General features: G+C 41.8%; 1 protein-coding gene across 12 annotated transcripts in view; it reads right to left on the bottom strand.

Moving 5' to 3' along the window:
* The window catches only part of TMEM164 (transmembrane protein 164), a 176176-nt gene that overhangs the window by 51216 nt on the left and 108541 nt on the right, over nucleotides 1-16419 (bottom strand). For all 12 annotated transcript variants that reach the window (XR_009214299.1, XM_032757449.2, XM_032757458.2 and 9 more), the window contains one exon: nucleotides 13246-13312. Coding sequence is in view for 11 of the 12 variants with exons in the window: in XM_032757449.2 (XP_032613340.1) it covers nucleotides 13246-13312 (67 nt within the window). In the remaining variant the exon portion in view is untranslated. The remainder of the gene's footprint in view (nucleotides 1-13245; nucleotides 13313-16419) is intronic.

Genomic DNA, 16419 nt, shown 5'->3' with positions numbered 1-16419 from the left:
GAAAACAGTCATATATCTTCATGATCTTGGACTAGGCAACAGTTTCTTAGATGTGATACCAAAAGCACAAGCAGCCAAATCAAAAATAGAGAAATTAGACTTTATCAAAAGTAAAATATTTTGTGCCTCAAAGGATACAATCAAGCAAATGCCATGACAACCCACAGAATGGGAGAAAATACTTCAAATTACATATCAGATAAGAGTCTAATATCCAGAAAGAACACTTATAACTGAACAATGAAAACAACCCAATTAAAACTTGGGAAAGGATCCGAAAAGATATTTCTCCAAAAAGACATGCAAATAGCTAGTAAGTACATGAAAAAGTGTTCAACATCATTAGTTATCAGAGAAATAGCATTCAAAAATCCAAAATCTGAAATGTTCCTGAATACAAAACTTTTTGAGTACTGAAGTGATGCTCAAAAGAATGCTCATTCAAGCACTTCAGATTTTCAGACTAGGGATGCTCGACTGGTAAGTACAAAGTGCAGCATTCCAAAATCTGAAACACTTTGAGTTCTAAGCATTTTGGATAACGGATACTCAACCTCTACCACATCACACCCTCTAGAACGGCTATAATAAAAAAGACACAATAACAAGTGGTAGTGAGGATGTTGAGAACTTGGAATGCTCATACATTGCTGGTGGACATATAAAATGGTATAGCCACTTTGGAAAATAGTCTGGCAGTTACTCTGAAGGTTAAACACTGAGTTATCATTTGACCCAGCAATTCTACTTCTAGGTACATACTCCAAAGCAGACAAACAGATAGCTTTATACAAATGTTCATAGCAGCATATTAACAATAGCCAAAAGGTAGAACCAACCCAAATGTACACTAACCGACGAATGGCTAAACAAAATGTGATATATAATACAAAGGAATATTATTCAGCTATAAAAAGGAATGAAGTACTGATACATGCAACAACATGGATGAACCCTGAAAACATTCTGCTGAGTGAAAGAAGCCAGTCACAAAATGCCATATTGTATGGTTACATTTACATGAAATGTCCAGAATAGGCAAATCCATACAGACAGAAAGTAGATTAGTGGTTTCCTGGGTCCAGAACAAGGAAAGAAGGAATGGGGATGATGCTAATGTTTATGCAGTTTCTTTTCGGGGTGATGAAAGTGTTCTAAAATTAGACTGTGGTGCTAATTGAACAACTGTGAATATATTAAAAACCACTGAATTGTATATTTGAAAAGGATAAACTTTTCATTTGTAAATTATATCTCAATTAAACCCCCTTTACAAAAAATTGTGACTGAAGTCAAAGAGAGAACAAGGCAAGTGCTCATTTGTGTAGTGCTTTTAACTTTCCAAAGCTCTTTGTTATCTTTTCATTGTTATCTTTTGTTATCTCTGTTATCTTTTCTTTATAACTTATCTGAAAGATAGAGAGGGTAAATTTTACAAATCCCATTTGAAAAATGTGGAAACTGATGCTTAATATGGTGAAATTAAATCCTTCAAAGCCCCAAGCTCCAGCCAGTGGCAGGGCAGAACTAGAACAAGGTGTACAGCAGAGCTGCCCTGGTTGCACACATTGGAATTGCCTGGAGTGCTTTTAAAAAATGAGTATGTGCAGAAAGATAAGTACCACATGTTCTCACTTATATGTGGGAGCTAACAAAGTTAATGTCATAGAAAGGGAGAGTAGAATGGTGGTTACTAGAGGCTGGGGAGGGTGGAGATAGGGAGGTTGGTTAACAGACACAAAATTATAGCTAGATCGAAGGAATAAGTTATAACGTCCTATAGCCATGTAGGGTGGCTATAGTTAACAATAATGTATTGTATATTTTCCAATAGCTAGAAGAGAGGATTTAAATGTTCCCAACACAAAGAAATGATAAATGCTTGAGGTGACAGATATGCTAACAAGATTGATTTGATCTTTGCACACTGTCTGTATCTAAATATCACAATGTACCTCCAAAATATGTGCAATTATTAGGTGCCAAAAATAAAATAATATAAAATTTTTAAATGAGTGTGTTTTGAAAGTGGCTCTGGGGATACTAACTGTGCAGCCAGCATTGAGAACCACTGATCCACAGACTAAGGAGTGGAAGCACTCACTAGATAAGGCTTCTATTGCATAAAGAAACACTGCTTGAAGTAGTGGCTCAAGGTGGAGAGAGAAGACATTGGGTAAGACTGCCAGAGACTGTTCCTTCTAATGTGATTTTAGGAAGACAGGGCCAAGGCAAACAACGGCCAAGGCAAACTAGTAAGTGGAGGCAAACAGGCTGCTGTCTGGCACTCACTGCTGCCACTCCCTAAATGGGCTGAAAGGCTTGAGCCTACTGACAAACCTAAAAGGTCTGGACATTTTATTTGAAAACCCAAAAAGGAGTGGGCCCAATTACCTGTCAGAAGGGAGAAAAGCAGATTGGCCAGTTCCCTAATCAAAGAGGCTGTCACTGAAACAAATGTGAAAAACAAAGGCAGTGTTGGTCAATGTGGATAGGAAAGCCTGCCTGGGAATTTTAATCTCACTCAGCAAGGCTAATGCAGAAACAAAGCCCCCTTCACATTACCATTACTGAAAAGCTCAGGGAGCTGGGGTCAAAGCTCTAAAGACTAACATCAACAACAGCATGCACCTCCTCAGTGTTTAGGATAACAGTAGTAATAGTAGTAAAAACAACAGCATCTGACATTTATTGGTTATTTCCTATGCGCCAGGCCCTGGGCTAAGTGCTTACCACACATCATCTCCATTCAACCAAGCACCATTTTACAGATAAGAAAATGAGGTCAGCAAGGTTAGGTATCTTACCCAAGGTCACACAGCTACAGGTAGAAGAGCCAGCCATAAAACCATGGACCAGCTGGTTCAAGGATTGGTACTTTTGACCACTACACTATAAACTCTTAACATCTATACAGAGACAAAAAGACTTCCAGAATATATAACAAACAATGTTAATAGTTGTTTCTGCTCAATGATTTGTTTTATTCTATTTTTCCCTCCCCTCCCCTCCCTTCCTTCCTTTCTTTAAGAAATGTGGTCTCGCTATGTTGCCCAGGCTTGTGTCAAACTCCTGTGCTTAAGTGATCCTCCTGCCTTGCCCTCCCAAAGTGCTGGGATTACAGGTGGGCGCCACTGCACCTGGCCTCCATTTTTTTCTATTTTAAACATATATTACTTCTGTAAAGAAATGATACATAAATGTATAAAGACAAAAGGCACAAAGCCTCCTCCTTTTTTTTTTCAGTGTCCAGAAAAATAATCACCTTTGCATTGGTGATGATTTTTGAAAAATTTATACTTTTCTATATTTCACAAATTTTCAACAGTAAATATGTCTTTTGTTGTAATCAAGAAAATGGCATTATTTTAGGTGGTTGAAAAAAAAATAATTCTCCTGGAAAAAAAATACTATCTATCACCCCTTTGTCTTCGCACCCAAGATCCCAGGACATATGTGAGAGGGATCCCCAGAATTTCCCTAAGCAACATAGAGGTTCAGGTTGGCTGATGAGTTCATTTATTCTATCTATAGATATCTACCATGTGCTAAGTACAAGGCTATGTAGGGGCAGCCACAAAAGACACTTGTCCTCAGCTCCAATGGGGCTTTCTACAAGTCAATTCACAATGAATCAAATGTTGCCATTTTTGAAGTTTGAAGTATTTATTATTGATCTCTATCCATGCTCTACAATCTACTGCTTGGTTCTTCAGACTTTGACTCCATTACGCATTTTGCCTCATAAAGTGAGGTGGTACTTTGGCAAAGGTTGGAAAGGACACTAGCCCCATGTGTGTGTACTGAAATGATGTGTACTTGAACATTTGGAATTTGGTGTCCAGCGATAATCCACTTGCACATGCACTCTGTGGAAACTATGGTCTTCAGAACTCGGGAATAATGAGAATGGCAAAGCAGAAAAGAGTCCTGGATTTGAAGTAAACAAACGGGAATTCTAAGTCTGTACTTCAACTTACCATTATCTAACAGTGGACCCTGGAACAAATCTCTCTGTGTCTATTTTTTGTGTAACATGAGGGGTTTGAAGTAGTTCAGTGGTCCCCAATATTTTTATCCTATTAAACTGCTCACTTGAAAGAAAAAAGACACTGTCCTTACCCACAGAGAATAGGCGGAATATATGAATATATAGTCCAACCAAACTATGGATGAAATGAGTTATGTCCATGCCTGAAGAGATTACTGATTATCTAGTGTTTAAGTTAAACAAAGAAATATACTGGGCCTGTAATCACAGCACTTTGGGAGGCCAAGGCAAGTGGATCATTCGAGGTCAGGAGTTCAAGATCAGCTTGGCCAACATGGTGAGACCCTGCCTCTGCTAAAAATACAAAAATTAGCCGGGTGTGGTGGTGTATGCCTGTGATCCCAGCTACTTGGGAGGCTGAGGCAGAAGAATCACCTGAACCTGAGAGGCAAAGGCTGCAGTGAGCCAAGATCACACCACTGCACTCCAGCCTGGGTGGCAGAATGAGACTTCAAAAAAAAAGAGAAAGAAATATACTGGAGTAGTATTTGTAGAATTCCAAGTGTGTAAGAAGCTGGAACCCAAATAAACCAACAATCCTAGAAATACGAAAATCTTTAATCTCCATGTACAAGCAAAGGATAAGTGTAAAAAGATACTTTTAACACAATTTACCCTTGAGGCAACAGGACTAAAAGCTGGTAAAATGATTAGCTTTTTCTTTATAGTCCTCTGAGTTACTTTTCAATGACCATGTATTATTTTTTTTCCTAGAACTTATCTGAAATAATTCACTATATTTCACATATCTCATTTTTAAAAAAATCTTTTTCCTTTTATTGATACATAATATTTTACAGATTTATGGAGTGCATGTGAGTATTTTTTGCATGCATAGAATGTGCAATGATCAAGTCAGGGTATTTGGGGTATCTATCCCCTTGAGTATTTATCATTTCTATGTGTTAGAAACATTTCAAGTCCTCTCTTCTAGCTACTTTGAAATATACAATATATTATTGCTACTATAGTCATGAGCATCTATTATTTCTGTAACAAAAAAATCCTAAAAGTAAAATTAAGCCCCCAAATTGCTAATCGATACTGTATAAAATTTACCAAAAGGCGGTCATATGGCTGACTACTTAAAAATCAATCTAAATAATTAGGAAAGAAGAAGACCAAACCTTCCTTTGGTATGATGACCTTTGGTATCAGAAAGACCAAAGTTTTCATGCTAGTCCTGTCACTTTCTGTGTGCCCCCCTGTACAAGTTACTTAAACTTTCTAAGGCTCAGTCTGTAAAATGGACATGCTAATACACACTTCACAGGGTTTTGGTGAGGATCAAAGACTAATAATGGCTAATGGTGCAATGCTATTTGCTTTACACACATTAACTAACTTAATCCTCACAATAGCTTTATGAAATAGGCACTATTATCACCCCCGTTTTATAGATGAGAGAACTGAGGCCCACAGAGGATAAGTGACTTGCACAAGTTTGTTCTCCTTGTGTTTTCTCTGTCTCCCACCCCTGCCCCCCCTTCACACACACACACACACACCACACACACACACACACACACACACACACACACACACACGGGAGTAGCCCAGTCAGAACGTGAACCTAGAGAATCAGATCCCTGAGCCAATCCCCTTAACAACTACACTAGGGTGAGATATGTGTAAAAGAGCTATTCTGATTCCAAAGTCCCATCCACACATAAGAAATTCTTATTTGTGGAGGTTGCAAAGATAGGAAATGTACACAAAATCTAAATACTGTAAGGGTTAAGAGACATGACAGAAAGAGTTGTCTTCTTGCGATTTGCAAATAAGTGGTAATATCTCTGTGTACAACTGGAATTCGTGACTCCCACCCTGCTCTTCAGAATCTCAGTACTTAGTTGACTATTTTCTGCCTCCATGTCCATGTGTTCCCTTAGCTTGAACGGCCTCCTTCCTATGCAATTTGCATGCACATTCTAACCATCCTTCAAGGCTTGGCTCAGGCTTTATTTCTTCATGAAGCCTTTCTAGACCACTAACTCCAGGAGGCTGTGTATTAAGGTACAAAGTGCACAGGTTTAGCTTTAGCACTTACAAATGATGTAACTCTGAGCAAGTCGTTTAATCTGATCTGAACCTCAGTTTCCTCATATGTAAAACGGGTTTCTTATGAGAACTGAATAATATATATGTAAATTACCTGGAAAATAGTATGGGCTCAGTGAATGCTAATATTAATCTTTTTCCCATTTCTTGAAACATAGAACAACTGCAATTTAGCAGTCAAGCCTAAATGCCTTGTAATTCTTATTTTTTAATTTGTGGCAGGGTCTTGCTCTGTCACCCAGACTGAAGTGCAGTAGTGTGGGCCATAGCTCACCGCCACCTCGACCTCCTGGGCTCAAGCCATCTTCCCACCTCAGCCTTGAGTCTCAAGTAGCTCGGATTATAAACACGTGCCACCACACCCAGCTAATTTTTTATTTTTTTGTAGAGACAGGGTCTTATATGTTGCTCAGGCTGGTCTCAAACTCCTGGGCTCAAGCAATCCTCCTGCCTCAACCGACCTCCCCAAAATGTTGGGATTACAGGTATGAGCCACCATGCCCAACCGTGATTTTTCCTTTTTCATGTTTTCAACTTTAATATTGCCATAACTTTTCAGGCATTTATACCTTATCTTTCTAACTAAACTGCAAGTTCTTTGAGGACCAGGAAAGTACACTGGTTGTTTTTGTATATTCTGCAGCACATGGCACGATACTTAACCCAGGAAAGTGCTCAATAAAAATTTGTGGATTGACTGGTGTGATCTAGGCTGGATTCATCGAGGATTTAAGACCCTCAAAGCTTTGTCTTAAAATAAAGCTAGTAAGTTGACATATTCTAGGATAGTCCCTAGAATTTGGTTTGGACCAGGAATCCCAAACTCATCTCAATACCCCCCACATCCTCAGACACAATGCATTCATCTGATCAGAAACACACTGGCCTTTGCAGAAGGTTGAGGCACTATTTTGCCTCACTCAATTCTTTAGAAAATTAATACCTCTTTTGAAACCAAGCTTTGTACACTTTAAGAACCAGGATAATAAAAGGACATTCTGTCCTCAGTTCAGGTCCAAAATCCAAACTATAACTTTTTAAAATAGCCCAATTTGCCAGACACAGAAATAACTTTTCTAGGTCAACTAGCACATTTCGATGTGCCAATTAGCAAAGAGTGAGATTTTCAAGCCTATTTGCATCAGTGACAACAAGGCTTTTCCAGCAGCACACACGGGTACAAGGTGTGTCAGTGGAAAAGCTGCATCCCAAGAACATCGATATAATGTTTGTGAATGGAGGCTAGACACCCCAGTAATGACAGAATCATTACTATCTTCTTCCACTCAGTCTGAAAGTTAGGAATATTCAAAAGAACCATCCCATCCAACAGAGCAAAAAGAACTGGGCAAAAGGAGAGTGGTAGTAAAGGGGGTAAAAAGGAACTAACATAATCAACATGGATATATAATAATGGGCAAGTTTGATAATAAGATAATAATGTACTTGAGGCTTTAGGCCTTGGAGAAGAAAGGTGCTTGATGAAAAGAATAATTATCATGCTTCTTCTAGTAGAAGACAGATGGGTACAAACACAAATGCAGGCCAGGCTAGAGTTTTTGGTCTGGGAAGAGGGCTGATAGAGTATCTTAACTTTCTTTTCTGTACCCAGTCTCCCTTGCTAAGAACATTCTGCATTCAGAAGAAACTCTCATGGGGGTTAGAGGATGAAAAGCAGAGCGCTGAAGTTGCAGCATGGGCCCAGTGTCTCACTTCAGGGCCAGATCATTAGCTTTGCACGTGAGTACTGTAACTGAAAATCTAATCTGTAACCAGGTTCCATGGACACCCTGCTTAGCTTCCACTTCTTGGCTTTAATTTCCTGAAAGCGGTTTATCCTGGATTGGATGATATTCTTTGCAAAGTCACGGGTATAGATAAGGAACCCAGCATCACCATGAGGACAAATGGCCAGTGGCTATAACAAGGAACTCACAAACTACACAGCATATCTATTCCCTAAACTATGAACTATTTGTAGCCTAGGCAGGAAGACATTAACATGGGATCCATAGGTGGGCTTACAGAGGGGAGAGGGGCTAGGAGAGGAAGTTGTAGTCTGTGTCCCTCCTGAAATTGTCTGCAAAATTGTGTGTTTGTGCATTTATCTAGGAAGAGGCTCTATCGCCAGCACACAAACTCTCCCTGAATTTCATTCATGGAATAGAAAAATAACTCTGAAGTCTCAGTCAAGAGATATGAGTTCTGCGGACACCCACCTTGACTACATAAACTCGTCATTTATCCTCCTAAATTCACCCTCTGGAAGATAAGATTACATCAGACAAGCTTTGAGCTCCCTGCTAATCTAATAATCAATAGGTTCATCATGTACTTCCCCTCCTTCACTCCAAGAAACAAAAGGGCATATCACTGGAAATCGCCCTTTAATATAATTCATCTGAATCTAGAAAAAGACCTTCTTCCAGAATCCTAGGTGTAAAGAGCATTTACTTGTAACATGGGCCACTGGAATACACAGTCCTTTTGGGTTCAGCTTGGAAGATGGAAAACCCAGAGAAACTGAAGCCTAGGCATTCTCTAGCTGATTTGCAAATCCCAGTGCCAGTAAGTCACAGGGCAGAGTAGAACACATGGAAATTCACTGAGGGCCCCAAATCCTTTAGCTGACTGTGACAACTACTTCCAATGCCCTGTCACTCTGTCTTTGTGTATGTGAGTATATGTATATCTATGGTACCAGTACACACACTAATCAGTTCATTTTATTTTTCTTGCTTTCTCATTACTGCTAATGAGCAGAAACATAAAATAATTAAAAAGATAAAGGGCCAAGAAGGAAGGGCAAAAGTCAAAAGCTGGCTTCCTACCTAACTGGATCATCAGGTTTAAGAAAGAGTTGCCAATCTTCATGTGTCTCATGTTAAGTCAATCTGAGCTCAACTAAGGGGCTGCAAGGCAAAAAACCCTAAAGCCAGAGAAGAGTAGTCCAAGAGGGGTCCCAACCATCTAAAAGAACCAGACCTAAACCAATTGCAAATACATAGGCAAATGGAGACATCCCCAGCTTTTCTAAGCATCACTTTAGAAAAAGAGCACAAAGATTGACCAGATTGACTGGAATCACTAGTTAAGAGACAGCCCAACAAAGAAGTTTCAATGCCAGAAGAGGTTACTTGAACATTTTTGATAAGTTAGTTGACTACAGCCTCACATTTATTTGGAAAGTATTAGCTGTCAATATAACAGCTACACCAGCACATCTGCTATGAGATGGGGGAAAAGGAAGGAGGAAGGAAAGGCAGGAGGGAGGGAGGAAGGAAAGCAGGGTGGGGGGAAGAAACAATGGTTTCTATGTAGGGGTAGTATGGGTGCTATGAGCTGAATTGTGTCCCCCCAAAATTCATATGTTGGAGCCCTAACTCTCAGTACTTCAGAATGTGACTGATAGGGCCTTCAAAGAGGTGAGCAGGTTCAAAGGAGGCCATTAGAATGGGCTCTATGCAATCAGATGTGTGTCCTTATAAGAGGAAATTTGGCTAAACAAGAGACACTAGGGATGTGTGTGTAGAGAAAGGACCAAGTGAAGAGGCAGCATGAGGGTGGCCATCTGCAAGCCAAAGATAGAGGCCTCAGAAGAAACTAACCTTGCTGGCACTGTGATCTTCGGAATAATAACAGTACCTTGCCTCATAAGTTTATTGCAACGATTAAATAAATTAAGCCATGTAAAGCACTTAGAACAGTGGCACATAGTAAGCACTCAAGAATCAGCAGCTGATAGTGCTGCTACTGTTACTTTTTATTTTTTTAGAGATGGAGTCTCACTCTGTTGCCTAGGCTGGGGTGCAGTGGCATGATCATAAATCACTACAGCCTTGAACTCCTAGGATAAAGCGATCCTCCCACCTCAGAAGGGAGGGTGGAAGTCTCAAGCAGCCTGGACTACAGGCTTGCACCACCATGCCCAGTTAATTTCTATCTATTTATTTATTTATTTATTTGGAGGCGGAGTCTCACTCTGTTGCCACGCTGGAGTGCAGTGGCGTGATCTTGGCTCACTGCAATCTCCACCTCCTGGGTTCAAGTGGTTCTCCTGCCTCAGCCTCCCAAGTAGCTGGGATTACAGGCATATGCCACCACGCCCAGCTAATTTTTGTATTTTTAATACACACGGGGTTTCATCATGCTGCCCTCGATCTCCTGACCTCGTGATCTGCCTGCCTCCACCTCCCAAAGTGCTGGGATTACAGGCGTGAGCCACCAGGCTCAGCCGATTTTTAAATTTTTTTTAGAAATGAGTTCTCACTGTGTTGCCCAGGTTGGTCTCAAACTCCTGGCCTCAAGTGATACTCCCACCTCAGCCTCCTGAGTAGCTGGGACCACAGGTGTGAGCCACTGCACCCAGCAACTGCTACTGTTATTGATAAAGGGACTAAGGATACTTCAGCAGACCTAGGGAGATTTGTACCTTTTGTGTAACAATATTGACTGAATGAAAACTTCACCACCAGCTTTCTAACTGATTTCAGGTATGTAATGGAGCATTTTGGGGTCTTCATTCTCATGCTTCTACAATGAGAATCAAAATTTCTGTTTATGTTCGATGGCTTTGCAAGAAGAAGGTTATTTGGTTTTCTTTGGGGGAAAGGTCCTACTAGAAAGAGAACTGAAGGTGACCTGTCTAGAGGAACTATATCTATCCACCTCAGCAGGTGCTGTTTGGCCAGAGTTGTGGGCTGGAAACACCCCAATTCAGGATCACTAACTCTATTAGCCTAGGGGGAGATTTTCTGATGTACCTTCCTTTTCTGGGATCTGATAGAGCTGCTGAAATTTGAGAAAGCAGCTCTCTATCTGCCTGACTTCTCAGTCTCCTGAGAAAACAGGTACAAAGCGGAGCAGAGAGATGATAAGATAGCACTGGATCTACTTTTCTGCCCTAGCAGGTTACCTCCACAAGCAGGAAGTAACTTCTTCTCCAACCCTGTTCCACATCCCTGAGGCCGGAAGGACTTATGCTATGGTATGGGAAATTCACCGTTTTTTGTTAACTGTTAAGTTTTTCAATTTGGTTTATTTTTACCATTCTTTGGAATTATCCCCTCTAACTCTGAGACCAAGTCAGGAGTTCTGATTCTACAGTTCACCAGGTGAAGTCCGGCAAGTCACAGACTGTGGGAGATGTAGAAGGCAGGGCAACAGTGTCTGTGTCAGTGGCCTGTGCCTACTGATCCCAGCTCACAGGGGAATGTTGAACCAAGTGCACCCTGACTATTAAGACAAAGGCTGTGCCCCCTGCCCTCCCCAACACAGACATTCCCCTCCATCAAGAGCTCAAATGCTTTATCTGTAAGATGCTTTGGGGTCCTTGGCAGATAAGGTCTAGTCCATATAAGCTACCTTAGGAGTCCTGTTAAAATGCACATTCTGATGCAGGTGGTCTGCAGGTGGCCCTTGAAATTCTGCATGTCTAACAAGCAACACCCATGTGATGCTGATCCTAGGACCATACTTTGAGTTACACACTTGGAGTAACTGTGAGTTACGAACACCTGGGACAGTGATTCTCCAAGAATGGTCTAAGGACCCCTGCATTGCCATCATTTGGGGACTTGTTACAAACATTCAGTTCCTGCCATTAGTTGCAGACTCTCTCAATCAGACCCTCTGGGGATGGGGCCTGACAAGCCTCATGTTTAACAAGCCCTTCAGTTGATTGCTATGAACATTACGTTTCAGAACCATTGCATGAAATCAGTGGTTCTCAAATCCCACTCCATGCTAGAATCACCTGGGGAACTTTTTAAAACACAATGCTCAGGCTTCATCACAGATCATGAACTCATCCTCTCCAAGGGTGGGGCAGGGCATCAGTGTTTGTTTTTAATTTTATTTTTAACTGACAAATAATTGTGTGTACTTATAAGGTACGTACAGTATGTTTTGATATATGTTTGAACTGCGAAATGATTAAATCAAGCTAATTAGGTGAGCCTGGAACATACTAGGGTTCAAAATCGCTGCTTTAGATGAATGCTTTCTCTATTAATTTCTACTGATATATGACATGCATCTTGAAAATTGTAACTATCATAAAGGTATACATGAATATTTGTGGGGAGGAGATGACAGGAATATTTGTGGAGAGGGAGCAAAGCATAGCTGTGGTTCTAGGATCAAGAGGCTTAGGCTCCAATCCTAACTGCCACTTGGAATTTTACTCCCTGAGTAAAATTTTCTTCCTCTGTAAAACAATAGGTCATAATTCTTGCCCTGTCTACCTCAAACACTGTTATGAGAAAAACCTTGTACACTGTAAAATGCTATCCAAAAGTGATTATCAAAGATTTAAACTATGATCTTAATGTTTAAGGCAAATTTAAGTCAGAAAGCAGTAGTAATAATTTTACAAGTGATTTCTTTTTCTGAGCTTCTCAATGTGACCTGCTAATCCCTCCACAGTCTCACATTTGGGAGTCTGAGGACTTGGCTCGTAGCTCCTGCTTCTTACTGGGTTGGTTTATCACCCAGCCCGCTGCGGCCATGGGATTCTCCCTGCTAGCCACGAGGGGCTGTTTGGCCCATGGGTTTGGGTGGATGGGGAAGGAATCTAATTCTTGCCCTAGGAAGTCCTTGGAGAAGTGGACAGGTTATGAGGCTCCCACAGCAGATTATTCAAGGCCAATGTGGCTGAATCTGATGAGAGCCCCTTAGGACACCTGAAAGCTGCTTTCTTTCCATTAAACCTCTCCAAGAGTTTGTATAGGCTTTGATCTGCCCTGGTTATTTTATTTTTTTATTTTTTTGAGACCGAGTCTCGCTCTGTCGCCCAGGCTGGAGTGCAGTGGCACAATGTTGACTCACTGCAACCTCTGCCACCCGGGTTCAAGCAATTCTTCTGCCTTAGCCTCCCAAGTAGCTGGGATTGCAGGCAAATACCATCATGCTTGGCTAATTTTTGTATTATTAGTAGAGATGGGGCTTCACCATGTTGGCCAGACTGGTCTCAAACTCCTGACCTCAAGTGATCCATCCGCCTCGGCCTCCCAAAGTGCTGGGATTACAGGCGTAAGCCACCGTGCCTGGCCAGCTATATGTATATTTTTAAAATCACATGGGCAAGTACTGCTTTGGATGTTGCTGTTACATTCCTAGAAGAGGCTACTTACCAGCCGAGTGTTTACCACAGGAAACAGCAATGCCAGAAGAGCTCCATTCAACATGTGCATCTGTAGCCTAGAGAGGGAGAAAGATAAAGTTCAGGTCATACTTAGACCCTGATACAAAGGGAGAAAAAAGACATGTCAGGTTAAGCCATGGCATATAGAAGAGAACTATGTATACAAGTTGCTCTCTGTGGGAAATGGCACTAGAGTTTGCACAAAATAAATTAATAGTGGCATATTTTATATTAACTGAAACATTCTGAAGAGCACCATCACTGGCTCAGAATCCCCTGAACACTTCCTGAACATACTTTGGTTACAACACTTTATTAAATAATGAGCTCTGTGTTCCCTAAACATTCAGTTGGTCCCAATCAACGGCTTCAACTGCTACAGCTTGGGCAGCATTAGAAAAGGGGAACTGCGGGAGGTAAGTGTTCTGTTATTACAGTAGAAACCTATTTATTATAGCACAGCTGCTTATTTACACTGTCATGTATAATCCTTTTCCCCAAACAGAGACCTAGACAGAAAAAGATTGCTACAACCCAGGAAGCCAACTGCAGTGTTTTGCAAACTATATTTCCCCACTTTCTTAGAAATGCCCTCAGGAGCAAAAGTGGGCAGCCTTCCAGGCTTTCATTTACATATTGGGCTCTGTGACTTAAAAGCAAAACAAAAAAGAAAAAAGAAGAAGTAAACCACTGGTCTCCAGCACTGGTTAATGATACTGTTTCCCAATCCCAATGCCAGACTTGTTAAAATACATACATATTAGAAACCCTTCATAAGTCAAGCACAATTAACTCAGGAACAAACCCTGCTTGTGAGGGCTCTGGGGATGGATTTAAGTAGCTTCCTTCATTATTAAAGGCAAATGGTTCTTTACTACTAAGAGAGATGAAAAGAATGACAGTCTGTTCCTCTTAAAGAAACGTTGATTTGATGGGTCATGGACAACCACCGCCGAGGCAACATGCCTGTTAGACCTCAACACTAGCTGGGGGTCGATGTCAATCTCAATCTGTCACACACACACACACACACACACACACACACACACACACACAGCATACCTCCTATGCCCTGGCTGGGGGTCGATGTCAATCTCAATCTGACACACACACACACACACACACACACACACACACACACACAGCATACCTCCTATGCCCTGGCTGGGGGTCGATGTCAATCTCAATCTGAGTGTTTTGTAACTAAAAGTATGGTGGTGGGTGGTCATGCCTGTAATCCAGATTTGGGGGAGGTGGCAGTCCCTGGGTCAGCCTCCCAAAGTGCTGGAATTACAGGTGTGAGTCACCACGCCCAGGCTGAGGCACAAGAATCGCTTGAACTCAGGAGACGGAGGTTGCAGTGAACCGAGATCATGCCACTGTACTACAGCCTGAGCAACAGAGCAAGACTTGGGGAGGGGAAGGGAGGGGAGGGGAGGGGAGGGAAGAAGGGAAGAAGGGAAAAAGGGAAGAAGGGAAGGGAAACAGACTGAAAGATGTTACAAGGAGACCCCGGAGAATGGCACAGAAACCCCAAGACTGCTTTTCACTTCCCCTAGTCTGTTTCTTCCTATTGTTCTTTGTCACCAAAACTTTGCGAATAGTGATGGTGTGCACTTAATATATTCCAGGCATCCTTAATCAAGAACCAGAAGAAAAATAATAATATTCCAGGCAAGTATCTGATTAACTGCTTTACATGAACTTTCTTGCTTAATTTTTATACCAATCTTCCGAGATAGGTACAATTACTTTTCCCATTTTGTTGATAAGGAAACGAGTTTCAGAGAAGTGAGGTGATCTGGTCAACACCACACATAAGAGAGTAGAGTCAGAATTCAAAACCAGGTTTATCTGACTCCAGACCCCAAACTCTTATATCTCTCTTGCTGCCTTGTATAAAATTCCCTGGTCCCTTCCTCCTGCCAAAGTATGACCTCAGGTGGAGGGTTAGAATGTTCCTCTTTCCTTCTTTTTAGTTTCAAGAGTCTCTCCACCTCCTTCTTCATTCCCTGCCCCTGGCTTAATAAGATTTCAAAGGATGACTAAAGTGGAAAAGGCTGTTTGGCTACACAAGGCCATCACACTCCTTCAGGTTAATAGGGCTTGGCCTGGTCCATAAAAGGGAAGAGGCACACCAATGCAACGTCACTCCAACCTCCCTGGGGCTGGCCAGGTTACCACGACCCTTTATCAGCAGTGTCATTCAAGGTGGCACCTCGTGTCTGACAAATGGAGTACTAAAAATTCTGGCTCAAGCCTGTCTATAGCAGGAGCTATTAACAGCCATTCCAGGCCTTCAGTGAAGTAGAATCTGGCTTAACCCCGCCCCTGGGACTTCCTATGTGACAGCCACAACATAAAGACTCACCCTGGGAGAGGAAAAAAAATCACATCAACAGTCCAGATGAAAGCTGGATTCTGGACTAGACTAGGGGAAGTGAAAAGCGGTCTTGGGGTTTCTGTGCCATTCTCCGGGGTCTCCTTGTAACATCTTTCAGTCTGTCTCCCTTCCCTTCTTCCCTTTTTCCCTTCTTCCCTTCTTCCCTCCCCTCCCCTCCCTTCCCCTCCCCAAGTCTTGCTCTGTTGTTCAGGCTGTAGTACAGTGGCATGATCTCGGTTCACTGCAACCTCCGCCTCCTGAGTTCAAGCGATTCTTGTGCCACAGCCTGGGCGTGGTGACTCACACCTGTAATTCCAGCACTTTGGGAGGCTGAGGCGGGAGGATCACTTGAGGTCAGGAGTCCGAGACCAGCCTGGCCAACATGGCGAAACTCCGTCTCTACTAAAAATACAAAAATTAGCTGGGCATGGTGGCAGGCATCTGTAGTCCCAGCTACTCAGGAGGCTGAGGCAGGAGAATCACTTGAACCTGGGAGGCAGAGGTTGCAGTGAGCCGAGATCATGCCATTGCACTCCAGCCTGGGTGACAAAGCGAGACTGCATCTCAAAAAAAAAAAAAAAAAAAAAAAAAAAAAGCTGGATTCTGGTGCCAGGCTTTGCCATGGACCTCAAAAGAAATGTTAGCATTTGCGCAGGGCCAATTAGACATTTGGACACCAAAAGTTAAATCTTGAGGTTGATGGAACTGATCAGGACCTACGGACAGCCAAAGATGAAGACAAAACTAACATCAAGATCCAAAACAGTTAAGTCCCTAGAT

Source organism: Hylobates moloch, unplaced genomic scaffold, assembly GCF_009828535.3.
Source record: "Hylobates moloch isolate HMO894 unplaced genomic scaffold, HMol_V3 SCAFFOLD_7, whole genome shotgun sequence".
NCBI classification, from domain to species: domain Eukaryota; kingdom Metazoa; phylum Chordata; class Mammalia; order Primates; family Hylobatidae; genus Hylobates; species Hylobates moloch.
Note: the sequence above shows the minus strand (reverse complement) of the source record. Positions and strands in the feature narration are given on the sequence as shown.